The sequence below is a fragment of the Schistocerca piceifrons genome, chromosome X (assembly GCF_021461385.2).
Source record: "Schistocerca piceifrons isolate TAMUIC-IGC-003096 chromosome X, iqSchPice1.1, whole genome shotgun sequence".
Taxonomy (NCBI): Eukaryota; Metazoa; Arthropoda; class Insecta; order Orthoptera; family Acrididae; genus Schistocerca; species Schistocerca piceifrons.
Window position 1 is genome coordinate 617,512,833 of NC_060149.1, and position 16,691 is coordinate 617,529,523.

The 16,691-nt window shown below is 39.1% G+C and overlaps 1 protein-coding gene across 2 annotated transcripts in view; it reads right to left on the minus strand.

Moving 5' to 3' along the window:
• Nucleotides 1-16,691, minus strand: part of LOC124722959 (protein inturned) — a 254,525-nt gene that overhangs the window by 174,152 nt on the left and 63,682 nt on the right. For both annotated transcript variants that reach the window (XM_047248129.1, XM_047248128.1), the window contains exon 8: nucleotides 13,263-13,352. In XM_047248129.1, the coding sequence (XP_047104085.1) occupies nucleotides 13,263-13,352 (90 nt within the window). The remainder of the gene's footprint in view (nucleotides 1-13,262; nucleotides 13,353-16,691) is intronic.

Sequence of the window (16,691 nt, forward strand, 5' to 3'; positions counted from 1 at the left end):
GAGATGGAAAGAGCCACCGTGGTACAACAACCGAGTTAGAAAACTGCTGCGGAAGCAAAGGGAACTTCACAGCAAACATAAACACAGCCAAAGCCTTGCAGACAAACAAAAATTACGTGAAGCGAAATGTAGTGTGAGGAGGGCTATGCGAGAGGTGTTCAATGAATTCGAAAGTAAAGTTCTATGTACTGACCTGGCAGAAAATCCTAAGAAATTTTGGTCCTATGTCAAAGTGGTAGGTGGATCAAAACAAAATGTCCAGACACTCTATGACCATAATGGTACTGAAACAGAGGATGACAGACTAAAGGCCAAAATACTAAATGTCTTTTTCCAAAGCTGTTTCACAGAGGAAGACTGCACTGTAGTTCCTTCTCTAGATTGTTGCACAGATGACAAAATGGTAGATATCGAAATAGATGACAGAGGGATAGAGAAACAATTAAAATCACTCCAAAGAGGAAAGGCCGCTGGACCTGATGGGATACCAGTTCGATTTTACACAGAGTACGCGAAGGAACTTGCCTCCCTTCTTGCAGAGGCGTACCGTAGGTCTCTAGAAGAGCGTAGCGTTCCAGAAGATTGGAAAAGGGCACAGGTCATCCCCGTTTTCAAGAAGGGACATTGAACAGATGTGCAGAACTATAGACCTATATCTCTAACGTCGATCAGTTGTAGAATTTTGGAACACATATTATGTTAGAGTATAATGACTTTTCTGGAGAATAGAAATCTACTCTGTAGGAATCAGCATGGGTTTCGAAAAAGACGATCGTGTGAAACCCAGCTCGCGCTATTTGTCCACGAGACTCAGAGGGCCATAGACACGGGTTCCCAGGTAGATGCCGTGTTCCTTGTCTTCTGCAAGGCATTCGATACAGTTCCCCACAGTCATTTAATGAACAAAGTAAGATCATATGGACTATCACACCAATTGTGTGATTGGATTGAAGAGTTCCTAGATAACAGAACGCAGCATGTCATTCTCAATGGAGAGAAGTCTTCTGAAGTGAGAGTGATTTCAGCTGTGCCGCAGGGGAGTGTCATAGGACCATTGCTATTCACAATATACATAAATGACCTTGTGGATGACGTCAGAAGTTTGCTGAGGCTTTTTGCGGATGATGCTGTGGTATATCGAGAGGTTGTAACAATGGAAAATTGTACTGAGATGCAGGAGGATCTGCAGCGAATTGACCCATGGTGCAGGGAATGGTAATTGAATCTCAATGTAGACAAGTGTAATGTGCTGCGAATACATAGAAAGAAAGATCCCTTATCATTTAGCTACAATATAGCAGGTCATCAACTGGAAGCAGTTAATTCCACAAATTATCTGGGAGTATGCATTAGGAGTGATTTGAAATGGAATGATCATATAAAGTTGATCGTCGGTAAAGCAGATACCAGACTGAGATTCATTGGAAGAATCCTAAGGAAATGCAATTCAAAAACAAAGGAAGTAGGTTACAGTACGCTTGTTTGCCCACTGCTTGAATACTGCTCAGCAGTGTGGGATCCGTACCAGATAGGGTTGATAGAAGAGATAGAGAAGATCCAACAGAGAGCAGCGCGCTTCGTTACAGGATCATTTAGTAATTGCGAAAGCGTTGTGGAGATGATAGATAAACTCCAGTGGAAGACTCTACAGGAGAGACGCTCAGTAGCTTGGTACGGGCTTTTGTTGAAGTTTCGAGAACACACCTTCACCGATGAGTCAAGCAGTATATTGCTCCCTGCTACGTATATCTCGCGAAGACCCCATGAGGATAAAATCAGAGATATTAGAGTCCACACAGAGGCATACTGACAATCCTTCTTTCCACGAACAATACGAGACTGGAATAGAAGGGAGAACCGATAGAGGTACTCAAGGTACCCTCCGCCACACACCGTCAGTTGGCTTGCGGAGTATGGATGTAGATGTAGATGTTGGAGCTCAGTGCGTTACAATGTGGGCAAACTGTTGGTGCTCATATGGTGGATGGTTTCACAATGAAGGTAGCCAAAGTGGGGTGTTGCAAGAGGCGCCATATTGAAGATTTATACCGCATACAGGGAAAGTGGGACATGTGTGTGTTGAGCGATCATGATGTACTGCCATTGAAGATGATTGTGACAATAAATAAGAGGATGACAGCTGGAAGTCACTGCAGAACTGAATGTCGCATTCGTGAACCCTGTTAGCTCCAAAACAACATGAAGAGAGCTCCATATGCAGGGAACTGCAGGATGAGCTGGAATTCCAAATCGCTTATCAGTGACACAAACACCCATAACAGGAAAACATGTGCTGAAGCCATAAAACCTAGACTATGCAGCAATGGAAGAAAGTTATTTGGTTGGATTAATCTTGTTTCACACTGTTTCCAATTTCTGGCTGAGCTTTACGTGGCAGGCATTTGGTGATGATTACAGCAGCCACGAGTACTCTGCAAGGTCACATTTCTGCCAAGGATTATGTGACCATTTTGGCTGATCAGGTCCATCCCATGTTTGTTCTTCAACAGTGGTGCTGTGCTCCAAGACGACAAGGCCCCTGCTGACACAGTCCGCACTGTCCAGGATTGGTTTTGTGAGCACAAGGATGAAATGTTGCATTTCCCCTGGCCACCACAGTCACCAGATCTCACCTTCAACATTGTCACCTGAACTTGACACTATTTACCAGGAATAATGTTATAATATTCACTTGAAAACTATACAGGAACTGCCATTCTGAGATGACTGTAAGTTTTTTTGGATGCCAACCATGAGGACTTTGCATTTTTTGTCAGGCAGTGTAGTCTGAATCTCAAAAAAAGTATTTCTACACACCAAATCCACTTTATCATGCTTACTGGTGTTATATTTATGGCTCTTTCAAAAATGTCTAACTTCATTGAACAGGTGATACTACTTGAGAAAAAAGTTGGATAATAATGCACAAGTATTTAATATATTATCTGTAGGACATACAGCAGAAAGTAGTTTTAATTGTTATCAAATGGGTATGAATGGCACGAGTCTGACAGATGACTAGTGCATTGCATTGTTCCACAAGGATATATTTTTGATCCATTACTATTTCTCACTTAGATTAACGATCTCTCTCTGCCATCCAACATCGCATGCAATTTTAATGTGTGTTTGTGATCCACAACAAAATCTCCACTAATCTGGAAGCCACTGTCCACCTATTGCATGTAGATGTCCCATAATAGTCGACTGATTTACTAGTGATAAATCTCTGTAAAACCAAGTACATTCAGTTCCATTCTGACAATTAAAGCCTACAGGAGATTGTTATTGCACATGAACATCTGCAGATATAGAGGATGTAGTGCTCAAAACTCTTCTTTCTAGATCTACATACATACCCTGCAAACCACTTTTAAGTGTCCAGTAGATGGTACTTGGCATTACACAACATGTTAAGATTTCTTCCAGTTCCATTCACAGACGTATTACACGTAGAATGACAGCTTAAACTCTTAGGTGTCCATATTGATGTCAGATTTAAATGAAATTATCACACTCTCCAAATTCTGAAAAGGCTATGCTCTGCAAACCTCTGGCATGAGGCTAGTTTCCAGTATCAAAGATAATCACAGTCTGCATATTTTGGTTCCTCGTGAAATCATCTACTGGGAAAAGTCACTGGCGCTGAAAAGAGTCTTTATCTTTGGGGAAATAAAAATATTAGAGTTATGTGTGGAGAGTAACTATAACCTTCCAGAAGAAGAAAGGGAGGTCAGAGTTTAGCATTCCATCGATAACAAGGTCAGCAGAGATTGACAACAAGGTCAGCAGAAATTTAGCACAACCTCGGAACAGGAAAGGATGGGGAAGGAAATTGGCCATGCTCTTTCAAAAGTACCATAACAGCATTTGTCATAAGTGATTTAGGGAAATCATGGAAAATCTAAAATTGGCTGGCCAGATGGTGACTGAACCATCATTCTCCCAAATGCGAGTGCACTGTGCTAACCACTACACCATTCTGCTTGGACGCAACAACCTTCAGTTGTAGTTATTTAAAGCACTAGAGATACAGACTACTACCTCACAATATATATTTTTAATTATGGTGTTCATAATCATCACTCCTTTATGTTATGTAACAAATGAAAGACACCAGAAACATAACACAAGAAAGAAATATGAGCTAGAGTGTGACTTGGAGCATCTGTTTAAGGTACTGAAATGTGTAAAATGCACTAGTATCAAAATCTTTAATTAAACTCCAAGTAATATTGAATCATGATGAGGCTTTCCAGTGTACCCATCGTGCGGAAACCATACTTACCACAGGGTGAGTGAGAGGTTGCAATATAAGACACAAAGGAATTATAGACTTTGGCTGCAAGCGGGCATTGATTTAAATCAATGGGGTCAGTTGAAAATTTGGGCCACGTCAGCCATATACAGGGTGATTATAATTAAAGTTAAACTTTCAAACCACTGTAGAAATAACACCACTGGTCTTAATGATGTCACATTGCAATGGAATATTATTGGAGAAGGGGGAAAACATATGGCAGAAGAAAAATAAATAGTTACAAAATGTAGCAATAGATGGTGCTGTAAGCATCATAATTTAATAGTGGCTGACTACAAACGACAAATCAATCATACAACAATGCCTTGACATTAAACAAACTGTAGTACTCAGTGTGCATGGATGTACAGGTGTGATACTGTTAGTTGCGTAAGCCCATCCACCACGGCAAGGTCATATCACATTGGATGGGAAAAATCAGTTTTTAATTGTCCTGAGGCCAAAAACCACATACAAAAGCATCACTCACATCAGTTTTTAATTGTCTGGAGCCTAAAATTCGCATAAAAAGCATCATTCAAAATCAAATCAGATTATTAATTTCCATGTGACTGGTGCAAGACATGTTCAATATGCTGTCCACCATTTTCTGCAACAAGTTGAAATCAAGAAACAGCATGTTTCACAATTGATTGAAGTGTTTCCTGGGTCTCATTCAGAATGTGTCTTCAATGCTGCTAAGTTTGCAGTTGGAACACTGAACACAACATCTTTCAGATGAAGAATTTTTAGTTTTTAGATCAAGAAAAACCAGTGACTATCATGAGGATATGGACCATCCACAGTTTCTACAGTGGTTTAAAAATTTATTGATCAAGTTTATTGTTCCGACAGTGGTTGTGATGGACAATGCACCGTACCATTCCCATTCCGTGATTTTACATAAAACTCCCACCACTAGTGACCGTAAAGAAACTATGGTGTAGTGGTGGCAGGCAACAGACATTGCTGTGGACATGAACATGACAAAGCTCTTGTTATACTCGCTCATAAAACAAAATAAGCCTGTGACACCTAAATACATTGTAGATGAAATTGCAAGTGAACAGGGTCACTTGGTAATTAGGTTACTGCCTTATCACTGCCATTTTAATCCAACTGAATTGGTTTGGAGTGAAGTCAAGGCATACATTAGAAGTAACAACAAGACTTTTACTATAACAGAAGTGGAAAAACTGCTACATGAAGGTCTTGCTACTGTAGACGCTACCTCATGGAGGAAGAAAGTAGGCCATGTTGCTAAACTCAGAGAAGCACAGACTATAGATGGCATTATAAATGAAAATGAACAACTAATGATTTCTCTTAATGATGATGATGACAATGACGACAACAGTTTTGGTGCCGATTCCGATGATAGTGAAGGAGAACTGGATGAAATTGTGCCATTTGGCTCCCTGTAGAGAGAACGATCAACAATAAAACATAACGAAAATTTTATGATAGCAGTGACACCTCTATGTCATGTTGAGAAATTCTCTCTTATCTTTAGTACTTTTCCTAATAGAATCATTTTTCCTCTGCCTGAAGAAAGCAGAATTTCACATTTTGTCCTGTGTTGCTCACAGTGGCATTTGTTTCTGAGATTTGAAACACATGATTGTTTAGTCAGATTGTGCAACCTTAATACAAATAGGTGCTCTCTGAATCCAATTTTCTGCTAGTCCACTTTATTAAAAATTAGAGGAAACTCCTGCACATAAGTTTATACACAGATGATTATTTCATTGGTTTTCTGTTACTGTACCGAGCACAACATTCTGTTTTAGTTTATTGCCGATTGAAAACTTATTTTTAATTTCATTCAGCACATTATTTCAGCAACTTTGTAAGAGATGCTGCCTAAAAATTGGACAGTGATGTATTTAGCTGCTTTTTTGAAATTATAATGGGTGCAACAATTTCAGAGTGCTGGAAAAAATTTAATTTCTAAGTTTCTAATGCTTCTTTGCATCTTTTCATTGTGTGTGTGTGTGTGTGTGTGTGTTTTACTTGCCTTACATCAAAAATTTTATTTTAGCATAAGTGAAATACAATTAATGGACTCAAAAATTTTTTAAGGGGGAATACTATTCTGTACCTGGCTGAATCTGTGATATTCTGTTATTCTTCAGTATTGTGATGTTTCAGTTATGAAGTCATTTTCAAACATCCTAAAATACACATTGGAATAGCAAAAGACATTTTTATAAAATTAAAAATACAGTTATATGTGAATAAACAATCACTTACATAATTTATGGCAATGAGTTCCATCATAATATTATCAACAACTCGCTCTTGGTGATCCATCACATTCTGTATCCATTTTTCCTGGTCTTCTGCAGTTTGGAGTAAATGGCCACATGTTTGGTTTGTCTTGTCCTTTATTTGGCCCATCCATTGTCTTGATGGTCTCCCTTGTAATCTTTTCCCATTGACTTTGCCTTGGATAACAACTTTTTCCAAGTTATCCATCTGACATCACACAGTGGGACAGAACTGCAGGGTTTAAAAACAAAGATGATGTGACTTACCATACGAAAGCGCTGGCAGGTCGATAGAAACACACAAAATTCAAGCTTTCGCAACAAACTGTTGCCTCATCAGGAAAGAGGGAAGGAGAGGGAAAGACGAAAGGAAGTGGGTTTTAAGGGAGAGGGTAAGGAGTCATTCCAATCCCGGGAGCGGCAAGACTTACCTTAGGGGGAAAAAAGGACGGGTATACACTCGCACACACACACATATCCATCCACACATATACAGACACAAGCAGACATATTTAAAGATGACATATTTAAATATGTCTGCTTGTGTCTGTATATGTGTGGATGGATATGTGTGTGTGTGCGAGTGTATACCCGTCCTTTTTTCCCCCTAAGGTAAGTCTTTCCGCTTCCGGGATTGGAATGACTCCTTACCCTCTCCCTTAAAACCCACTTCCTTTCGTCTTTCCCTCTCCTTCCCTCTTTCCTGATGAGGCAACAGTTTGTTGCGAAAGCTTGAATTTTGTGTGTATGTATGTGTCTGTCTGTGTTTCTATCGACCTGCCAGCGCTTGTGTTTCTATCGAACTGCCAGCGCTTTCGTATGGTAAGTCACATCATCTTTGTTTTTAAATACATTTTTCCCGCATGGAATGTTTCCCTCTATTATATAGAACTGCAGGGTTCTTTGAAAACAAGTATTGTACAACCTCTTCCCCAGTCTGAGTTCTTGAAGCACTGATTTTTTGGTTCATTTGTACATCTGTGACATACTCAGCAACCACCTGTATGCCCTACATCTCAAAAGCACCAACTCTCTTGTGGTCCCCCCTGATAGTACATCAGTAACTGGCAGTGACTCACTTCCATCAATTGACATGATCTTGGTCTTTCTCTTTTTCCCTGACAACTGAAGTTCCTCACTTTCTCTGTTAACTCTATGTAGTAGTTTGTTCATTTCCAACTGTGATTTGGTGCACAGCATGGTGTCATTAGAAAATCTTAAATTACTGGTTCTTTGTCCTCCAATATGGATCCCACCAGTCCAGTCATGAAGACTATTTCTCACAACATTCATTATGTGATCAAAACTACCCAGACACCCCCAAAAACATACACTTTTTTCATATCAGGTGCATTGTACTAACACCTACTCCCAGGTACTTCATATCAGCGACCTCAGTAGTCATTAGACATTGTGAGAAAGCAGAATGGGGTGCTCCGCGGAATTCACGGATTTCGAACATGGTCAGGTGATTAGGTGTCATTTGTGTCATACATCTGTACGTGATATTTCCACACTCCTAAACATCCCTAGGTCTACTGTTTCCAATGTGATAGTGAAGTAGAAACGTGAAGGGACACATACAGCACAAAAGCATACAGGCTGACTTCATCTGTTGACTGACAGAGACCGCCAACAGTTGGGTCATAATGTGTAATTTGCAGACATCTATCCAGACCATCACATAGAAATTCCAAATTGCATCAGGATCCACTGCAAGTACTATTAATGTTAGGTGGGAGGTGAAAAAACTTGGATTTCATAGTTGAGCTGCTGCTCATAAGCCACACATCACACCGGTAAATGCCAAACTACGCCTTGCTTGGTGTAAGGAGCGTAAACATTGGATGATTAAACAGTGGAAAAATGTTGTGTGGAGGGACAAATCGTCGTACACAATGTGGCGATCTGATGACAGGGTGTGGATATGGGGAATGCCCGGTGAACATCATCTGCCAGCGTGTATAGTGCCAACAGTAAATTTCGGGGGCGGTGGTGTTATGGTGTAGTCATTTTTTTCATGGAGGGGGCTTGCATCCCTTGTCATTTTGCATGGCCCTATCACAGCACAGGCCTACATTGATGTTTAAAGCATCTTTTTGCTTCCCACTGTTGAAAAGCAATTCAGGGATGGCCATTGCATCTTTCAACATGATTGAGCACCTGTTCATAATGCGCGGCCTGTGGTGGAGTGGTTACATGACAATAACATCTGTGTAATGGACCGCCCTGCACAGAGTCCTGACCTGAATCCTATAGAACACCTTTGGGATGTTTTGAAATGTCGACTTCGTGCCAGGCCTCACCGACCGACATTGATACCTCTCCTCAATGCAGCACTCTGTGAAGAATGGGCTGCCATTCCCCAAGAAACCTTCCAGCACCTGACTGAATGTATGCCTGAAAGAGTGGAAGCTATCATCAAGGCTAAGGGTTGGCCAACACCATATTGAATTCCAGCATTACTGATGGAGGGCACCACGAACTTGTAAGTCATTTTCAGCCAGGTGTCCAGATACTTTAGATCATATAGTATATTCTCCATAGAGATTAAATAGAACTGGTGATAGAATGCAACCCTGTCCAATAACATATACAAGGTTCAGAAGAACTTGGAACTGTACAGGATAGTCCTATTCCAGGGATTTAGCAACCCTGCCTACATGAGTTCCAGGTTTGTCCTACCCCTCCCTTATTCAGGATGAACCATGACGTTACCACTGATCCTAACCAAATCTAGTTAGTCTTCTGCATTTTCTTTTGTAGTTCCAACCAACAGGGGAAGGTAATGGGGAACCAGCCAAGAAAACCCATCACACTATACTGTTGTGGAAAATACAGTGTACTACACAATAATCTAAAATGAACCATTCACAGAACTACCTATATCTGCAGCAGCTAACAGGTGCAATTGCAGTAATTTGTTTACTATTGTACTTTAAAACATTGTGAAGGTTCAAGAATATTATCATTAATATATAATACATTAATACAGCAATTATCGTATAACTGCAGTTCAAATATATACACAGCAAACCAGGTATGGTGACCCAACAGAACAACTGTTCTAACAGAGATTATTACATCTGCACACTGGAATAAGTGATGCTGATGTATAATGGTTACTGGGTTCCACTGGCAGTGTGTCACATACTGGCCAAAGCTTCCCAGTAGCAAAGACATAAGGTCAAGTTGGTATTAGGAACACAAAATCAACCTTTTAATTACATCTAGTACAACATAGGAAAAAAGAGAGGGAGGAACAGGGGGAATGGAGACAGTGTTGTTTTATTATGTGGAGAGTATAATAATAATTAATAAATTATTCTGGGCTATTATGCCATGGTTGAAGGGATTTCACTTTAAAACCCAAAGTTTTGTCTCCATCTGTGGAAGACATTTTCAAGGGGGATCGTAGCTTTGTTGAACATCCGATTCACACCCTGGCTCACTACTGACTACAGCAAAATTCTACTCATCATCCCATGGTGAAGACTGGTGCACATCTTCTTCGGCACCAGAATCCAAATTTCATTCAATTTCATGCCCTCCTCCTTCCTATTAAAATTCCTGGGGTGTTTCACAGCCTGTATGGTCTCTCTGTATAGTCTTTCGAGGTATCCAATTGTGACTACCAGTACTTGAGTCCTATCAAAATGAATGTTATGGTCTTCTGGCTGTAAAACATGTTGTGCAACAGCTGATCTGTCAATCTCACCTCTTCTGCAATTACCCTTGTGCTCTTCAAATTGTTTTTCGACAGATCTTTTTGTAGTACCTACATACACCTCCCCACAACTACACGGAATCCTATAACTTCCAGCTTTTTCCAGTGGTTGGCAAGCATCCTTGGGCAATTTTAGATGATCTTGTATCTTCCGTGCGAGTGTGTAAATTACCATGATGTTCTGCTTTTTCAAGATTTTTCCAATGTGGTCAGTCACGTCCTTAATGAATGGCACGAAAACTACCTATTTCACCAGCGCTTGACGATCACTATGATTCCTATGTGGTGGACTTAACGCTCTTTTTATCTCAGCGAACAAATAATCATCCTTCAGTAATGCATTGTTGAGATGTTTTAATTCTGCATCAAGCAGCTCTGGTTCACAGATTTTCCTTGCTCTATCTGCCAATGTTGTTACTATGCCTCGCTTTTGTTGTGGGTGGTGGTTTGAACCCTAGTGCAAGTAATGGTCAGTGTGCATGGGTTTTCAGTAAACCATGTGGCCCAAGTTACCATCTTCTTTTTTGAAAACTAGCACATCAAGAAAATTTAATCTTCCACCTGCCTCCTCCTCCTTGGTAAACTGAATTTTCAGATTGATCCCGTTCAGATGTTTGTGGAAACGATCCAGTTCCTCCCTGCCATGCTGTCACAAAACAAACATATCATCCACATTACGGAACCAAATATTCGGTTTCTTGTTAACAGTTTCCAATGCCTACTCCGCAAATTTTTCCATAAAGAAGTTCACTATAACTGGATTGAAGGGGATCCCCACAGCACCACCATCCATCTGTTCATAGAACTCTTCATTACATTTGAAATATATGGTTGTGAGGCAATATTTGAACAATTCTGTGACATCGGAAGGAAAAATCCGACTTGGCTGTTGCAACACTTTATTGAATGGAACCATTGAAAATAGCGACACCACATCAAAACTAATTAATATGTCCGCTGGATGTACCACTCTGCCATTTTATTTACCGATAAAATGTGCCGAATTCTTGATATACAAATCCGACTAGCCCATATATGGTCGTAATAATGTTGTCAAGAACTTGGCAATCGAATAGATGGGCGAACCAATAGCACTCACTATAGGCCTTAGAGGATCATGTTCTTTGTGCACCTTCAGCAGTTCATAAGGTCTTGGTGCCAGCGCACTTTACCGAATGCTCTGCTCAATAGAGGACTTCTTTACCAACTGTGTAACAGTTCTAAGAACTTTGTCAGTGGGGTATTTATTTAGTTTCTTATATGTTTGCGGATCTAATAAGTCATTAATCTTACTCTAATAATCAGCCACAATCACTCGAAGACCACAAGGATAATTGCAGATTTGGGGAGATTGACAGATCAGCTGCCGTGGAACACGCTTTACAGCCAGGAGATCACCACATTCATTTTGATAAGACTCAAGTACTGGCAGCCACAAGCAGATACCATGACAGACTATACAGAGAGGCCATGCAGATTGTGAAACACCCCAGGAATTTCAATAGGAAGGAAGAGAGCGTGAAATTGAATGAAATTTGGATTCTGGTGCTGAAGAAGATGTGTAGCAGTCTTTCACCATGGGATGATAGTAACAGCAGACTATGGTAGTCGACAACGGCCAATTGCGCTTGAGAATTCAAAACGTGACGTCACGCCACTGCACGGGAGATCGCAGAAGCAGAATTTTGCTGTAGTCAGTAGCGAGGCAGGGTGTGAATCGAACGTTTAACAAAGTTATGATCCCCCTTGAAAATGTCCTCCACAGATGAGGATGAAACGTCAGGTTTTAAAGTGAAATCCCTTCAACCCCAGCATAATAGCCCAGAATACTTTATTAATTGTGACAATTCTGGCGGGAGTTTATATTTTACAAGGAGTGTATAATACAGATAGCTTGGCATACTGACATTTAAAAGCATGAACTAATTTTGGAGTATAGCAACATACTCTACTATAAATAAATCTAGATTTATAATAATAATTCCATGTGGCTCAAGAACCTATCTTTTGACTGGATGCCACTCTGGCAACTTGTGTTTGCCTAATCTATCACAGCAACCCTAGCAGAGGCAGGCAAACAACAGTTTCACATGGAATCTGAACCAGTTGTTGTTCTTAGAAAATCTTAACATCACTGAGACGTGAAGGCTATGTTGCAGGCAGACAGCAGATTCCCTAATCTGATCAGGATTAAATCACACAACCTTTCTCTTTCCTGGCATGTACTTTACCACTAGACCATGAGGCCTGACAACCTAGGGTTTGTATATTTTGTATGAAATGAAATTACAATTGAAATATAAATCAGTTGTTTTTTTGTTTTCTTTTACATTATATTCTGCATTTTGCATACTCCTTTATTCTTCCACATATTATAAAAATATTCATCTTCATGTAGTCTTGGTAAATGGAATTAAGGTTGTTGAAGATCACAGCATTATGTGCAAAGTAATCAGTACTCCCTAAGTATTTCACACATCAAAACTCGAGCTTTCATTATAGGATGTTAGAATTCCAGGATGATCCACCCAAATGCTTGGCACCTTTATTTACTCTACTACTGAATGAATAAGGAGCTACAGAAACAATAGTCCATATAAGCAGAGCCTTGGGTATTTGGATAAGTTTAGTAATTTAGGAGTGGGATGGGATTTGTAGAAGTTGCATACTAACAAGCATTTCACTTCTCCATCCCTTGACCTTTTTAGTCCAGAGCTTAAATGAAGTTGCAAGAATATTTACTTTTTTTTATAAAGAATTTTCTACTTTTTTCAAGATCCAGTAGTTTATGTTGAAGTCCTCAATGGTGGACAGAAAAGCATACAGAGAGATTATAGTAACTGGTTACACATTTAAAGTGAGAAAACAGACAGACAATTTCATTTACAAAGCCTTGACAAGTCAGAGGTGAGAAGTTTATGGTTTCAGTTTATACAGTTCAAATACTACCAAAATGTATACTGACCTACTATCAGGCACAGCCAGCAGCAATAGTCCATCATTGTGTGGTGAATACAAAATGTGTACCAGTTCATCATTGACCATAACACTGGAACTGGAAAAAAATTAAAAACACATTCACTTTTCTTCTGCCCAAACAACTCTTTGTGAAAACAAAATGTCAGAAACACTACTTGATATCGGGGACCAATGACCTCGCTGTTTGGCCCCCTCTCCCGGATCAACCAACCAACCAAGTACTTGATAAGTGAAATTGATTTTAATTCAAAGAATACTTACAAAAATAAGCAACATTTATCTCACAATGCAGGCATCAAGGTAATTAGAAATAGGGCACTACTTAGTTGAAAAAGGATGGACAAAGGAGACAGTAAAACAACGCCCTTGGCTTGACACACAATACACACCTTATCATTTCCAAAATTATTGTTTATCATTTCAGCAATTTCAGTTTTTGAGTGTAAAATTATTTTTATAATCACAAACATAAAATAATCCCCACTAGTCCAGTCAATGAAGGAAAATTAGAAAGAAAAATTGTGTAGTTGCAAATTTTTGCACAGTGCTATGAGGGAGTGTCCTGACACTCCCTCCTACCACTGTGCAAAAATTTGCAACTACACGACTTTTCCCCCTAATCGAGTTTTTTTGGTCTCCATTGAATGGGCTACACTGCAATATAACATTTAAAAAGTAACAAAACAATTCATTTTGGGAATTAGTTACTCTGAAAAATATAGCAGTATTAATAAAAATATACATCAATAACTCAGTTTCAAACAGACAATGCTGGTACAAACAATTTTCAGATGGTACAGTTTTAACAATTACGTACTATTAAAAATACTTGGTGAAGCAGTGAACAGCTTGAAATTGAATTTCAAAATTATGCAAAGGAAACCTAAATTAAATTAACTACTATTCTTACTTCTCTAATGTGTACCAGGCTACATTCTGCATAAAGACTGCAGCAAGCACACAAATTTTTTGTACAGCACTTTGAGGGAGTGTCCTGACGCAACAACCTCGTTAGTCTCTCTAAGATTTTTTACAATCTACAGCTACATCTACATGTACATCAGTACTCTGCAAACCATCTCATGTTGTGTGGTGGAGGTTAGTTTTGGTACCACTAACTGATCCCCCTATCCCAGTTCCACACTTGAATGGTGCATTAGAAGACTGATTGTGTGTATTAGCTTTAATTTCTCAAATTTTCTCATTATGGTCATTTTGCGAGATGTAGGTGGCAGGAGGTAATATGTTGTCCAACTCTTCCCAGAACGTACTCTCTCAAAATTCCTCTGCTAAACCTCTGCGTAATGTACGAAACCTCTCTTGTAGGGTCTTCCACTGAAGTTTTTTTTCCACATCTTTGTAATACTCTAGCACTGACTAAACGATCCGGTGGTAGAATGCTGTTCTCTTCATTTGATCTTGTCTCTCTCTTGCATCAGTCCTATTGGGTAAGGGTCCCACACTGACGAACAGCACTGAAAAATTTGTTGAACAAGTGCCTTGTAAGCCATTTCCTTCATGGATGAGTTACATTTCCTTAAGATTCTTCCTATCAATCTCAGTTTGGCATCTACTTTTCCTACTATTTCTTTGTGTGGTCATTCCACTTAAGATTGCTCTGGATATAGAAACAAACACGATGGGCAGTGGAACAATTGAATGTCTAAAAACAAGGTGGCTGACAGTGGAACAGTTAAAGGTGTTCCTGGTGGTTGTTCTGAATTTATTTGTGTTTCTGTGTTTTGTTTGACTGTATTCATGATATCATTAAATATTTCAGAGATTTTAATGTGATTTCCTAGTTCCAGGTGAATTTTGAATAGTTCAATATTAAGTTCCTGCTTTTTTGTATGTAGGTTTCTAATTTCTTGCTTCAGCCACTCAATTTCAGCTTTGTGTTTGGCATGACGAGCTGCAGGTGACATACTGTTTACATTTACGTGTATATAGTTAGGTATTACATTATTTGAAAGACAAATTCTATTGAATTTTATATTTAAAATAGTTTGATATAACTTTGCTATAGTGTTCCAGAATTTGTTGTAGAGCTTGCTTGGAAATGCCTGGCAGGGCGTCGAAATAATCATCTTGGGGTTGGAGCTCTTTTCTTCTGTGTTTGCTCTAACAGTAAGTATGGTTTTGGATAGGGTCCATCTTTAGCAAAACACATTTTTTTGTTTTTTAACCCAAACATGTTTCACTGCAGTTGCAGCATCTTCAGTGGGCTTTTATTTTTTATCTGTTAAAGACAAAGAGTGTTCTTTGCTGTTTGTATACAGGTAGCTATTAGTTTTTAAATTGTAATTACAGATATTTGGAAAAACACATAAATTACGAATTCATACCTTTTTACCACATGGTGTGGTTTTTCTGATGTGTTGTGTTTCTACAGTGACCGTTTTGTTCCACAGTTTGTCATTTGAAAACTTGTTATTTCTATGCCTGGAACTATTTAATTCCCTCTCTCTCTCTCTCTCTCTCTCTCTCCCCCTGTGTGTGTGTGTGTGTGTGTGTGTGTGTGTGTGTGTGTGTGTGTGTGTGTGTCTATTTACATAATGTTTCACTTACATAACAAGTTTTCAAATCGTAATTTTGGCTTAAACAATTTATCTACTTTAAAGGTATAAGTGGTTGCGGATAACAAACTATGGAACAAAACAGTCACTGTAGAAACACAACACATCAGAAAAACCACACCATGTAGTAAAAAGGTATGAATTCGTAATTTGTGTGTTTTTTCACATATCTGTAATTATGATTTAAAAACTAATAGCTACATGTATACAGACAGCAAAGAACACTCTTTATCTTTAACAAATGAGAAACAAAAGTCCACTGAAGATGCTGCAACTGCGGTGAAACATGTTTGGGTTAAAAAACAAAATTGTGTTTTGCTAAAGGTGGACCCTATCCAAAAACATACGTATACTCCTAGATACTTTATGGTTGATATTGCTTCCAGTAATTTGTCATCAATAGTACAAGCCTACAGAAGCAGATTTCTTTTCCTATTTGTGTGCAATATGTTACATTTATTTATGTTATGGGTCAACTGCCACATCCTGCACCATTCATAAATCCTCTGTAGGTCACTATACACAATGATACTGTCTTCTACTATTGATATTTTCGTATAGACAACTGCATCATCTGCAAACAGTCTTAAAGAGCTTCCAAGGCTTTCTACTAGATCATTTATGTACATTGTAAACAGTAAGTGTCCTATCACACTTCCTTGGGATACTCCAGGAATTACCTTTACATCTGTCAACTTTGTTCCAATTAGAGTGATGTGTTAAGTTTCATCTGCAAGGAAGTCCTGAATCTAGTTGCAAATCTGGTCTGATACTTGGTAAGCTCATATGTCTTTCATTAAACAGCAGTGTGGGACAGTGTAAATGTTTGTCTAAAGTCA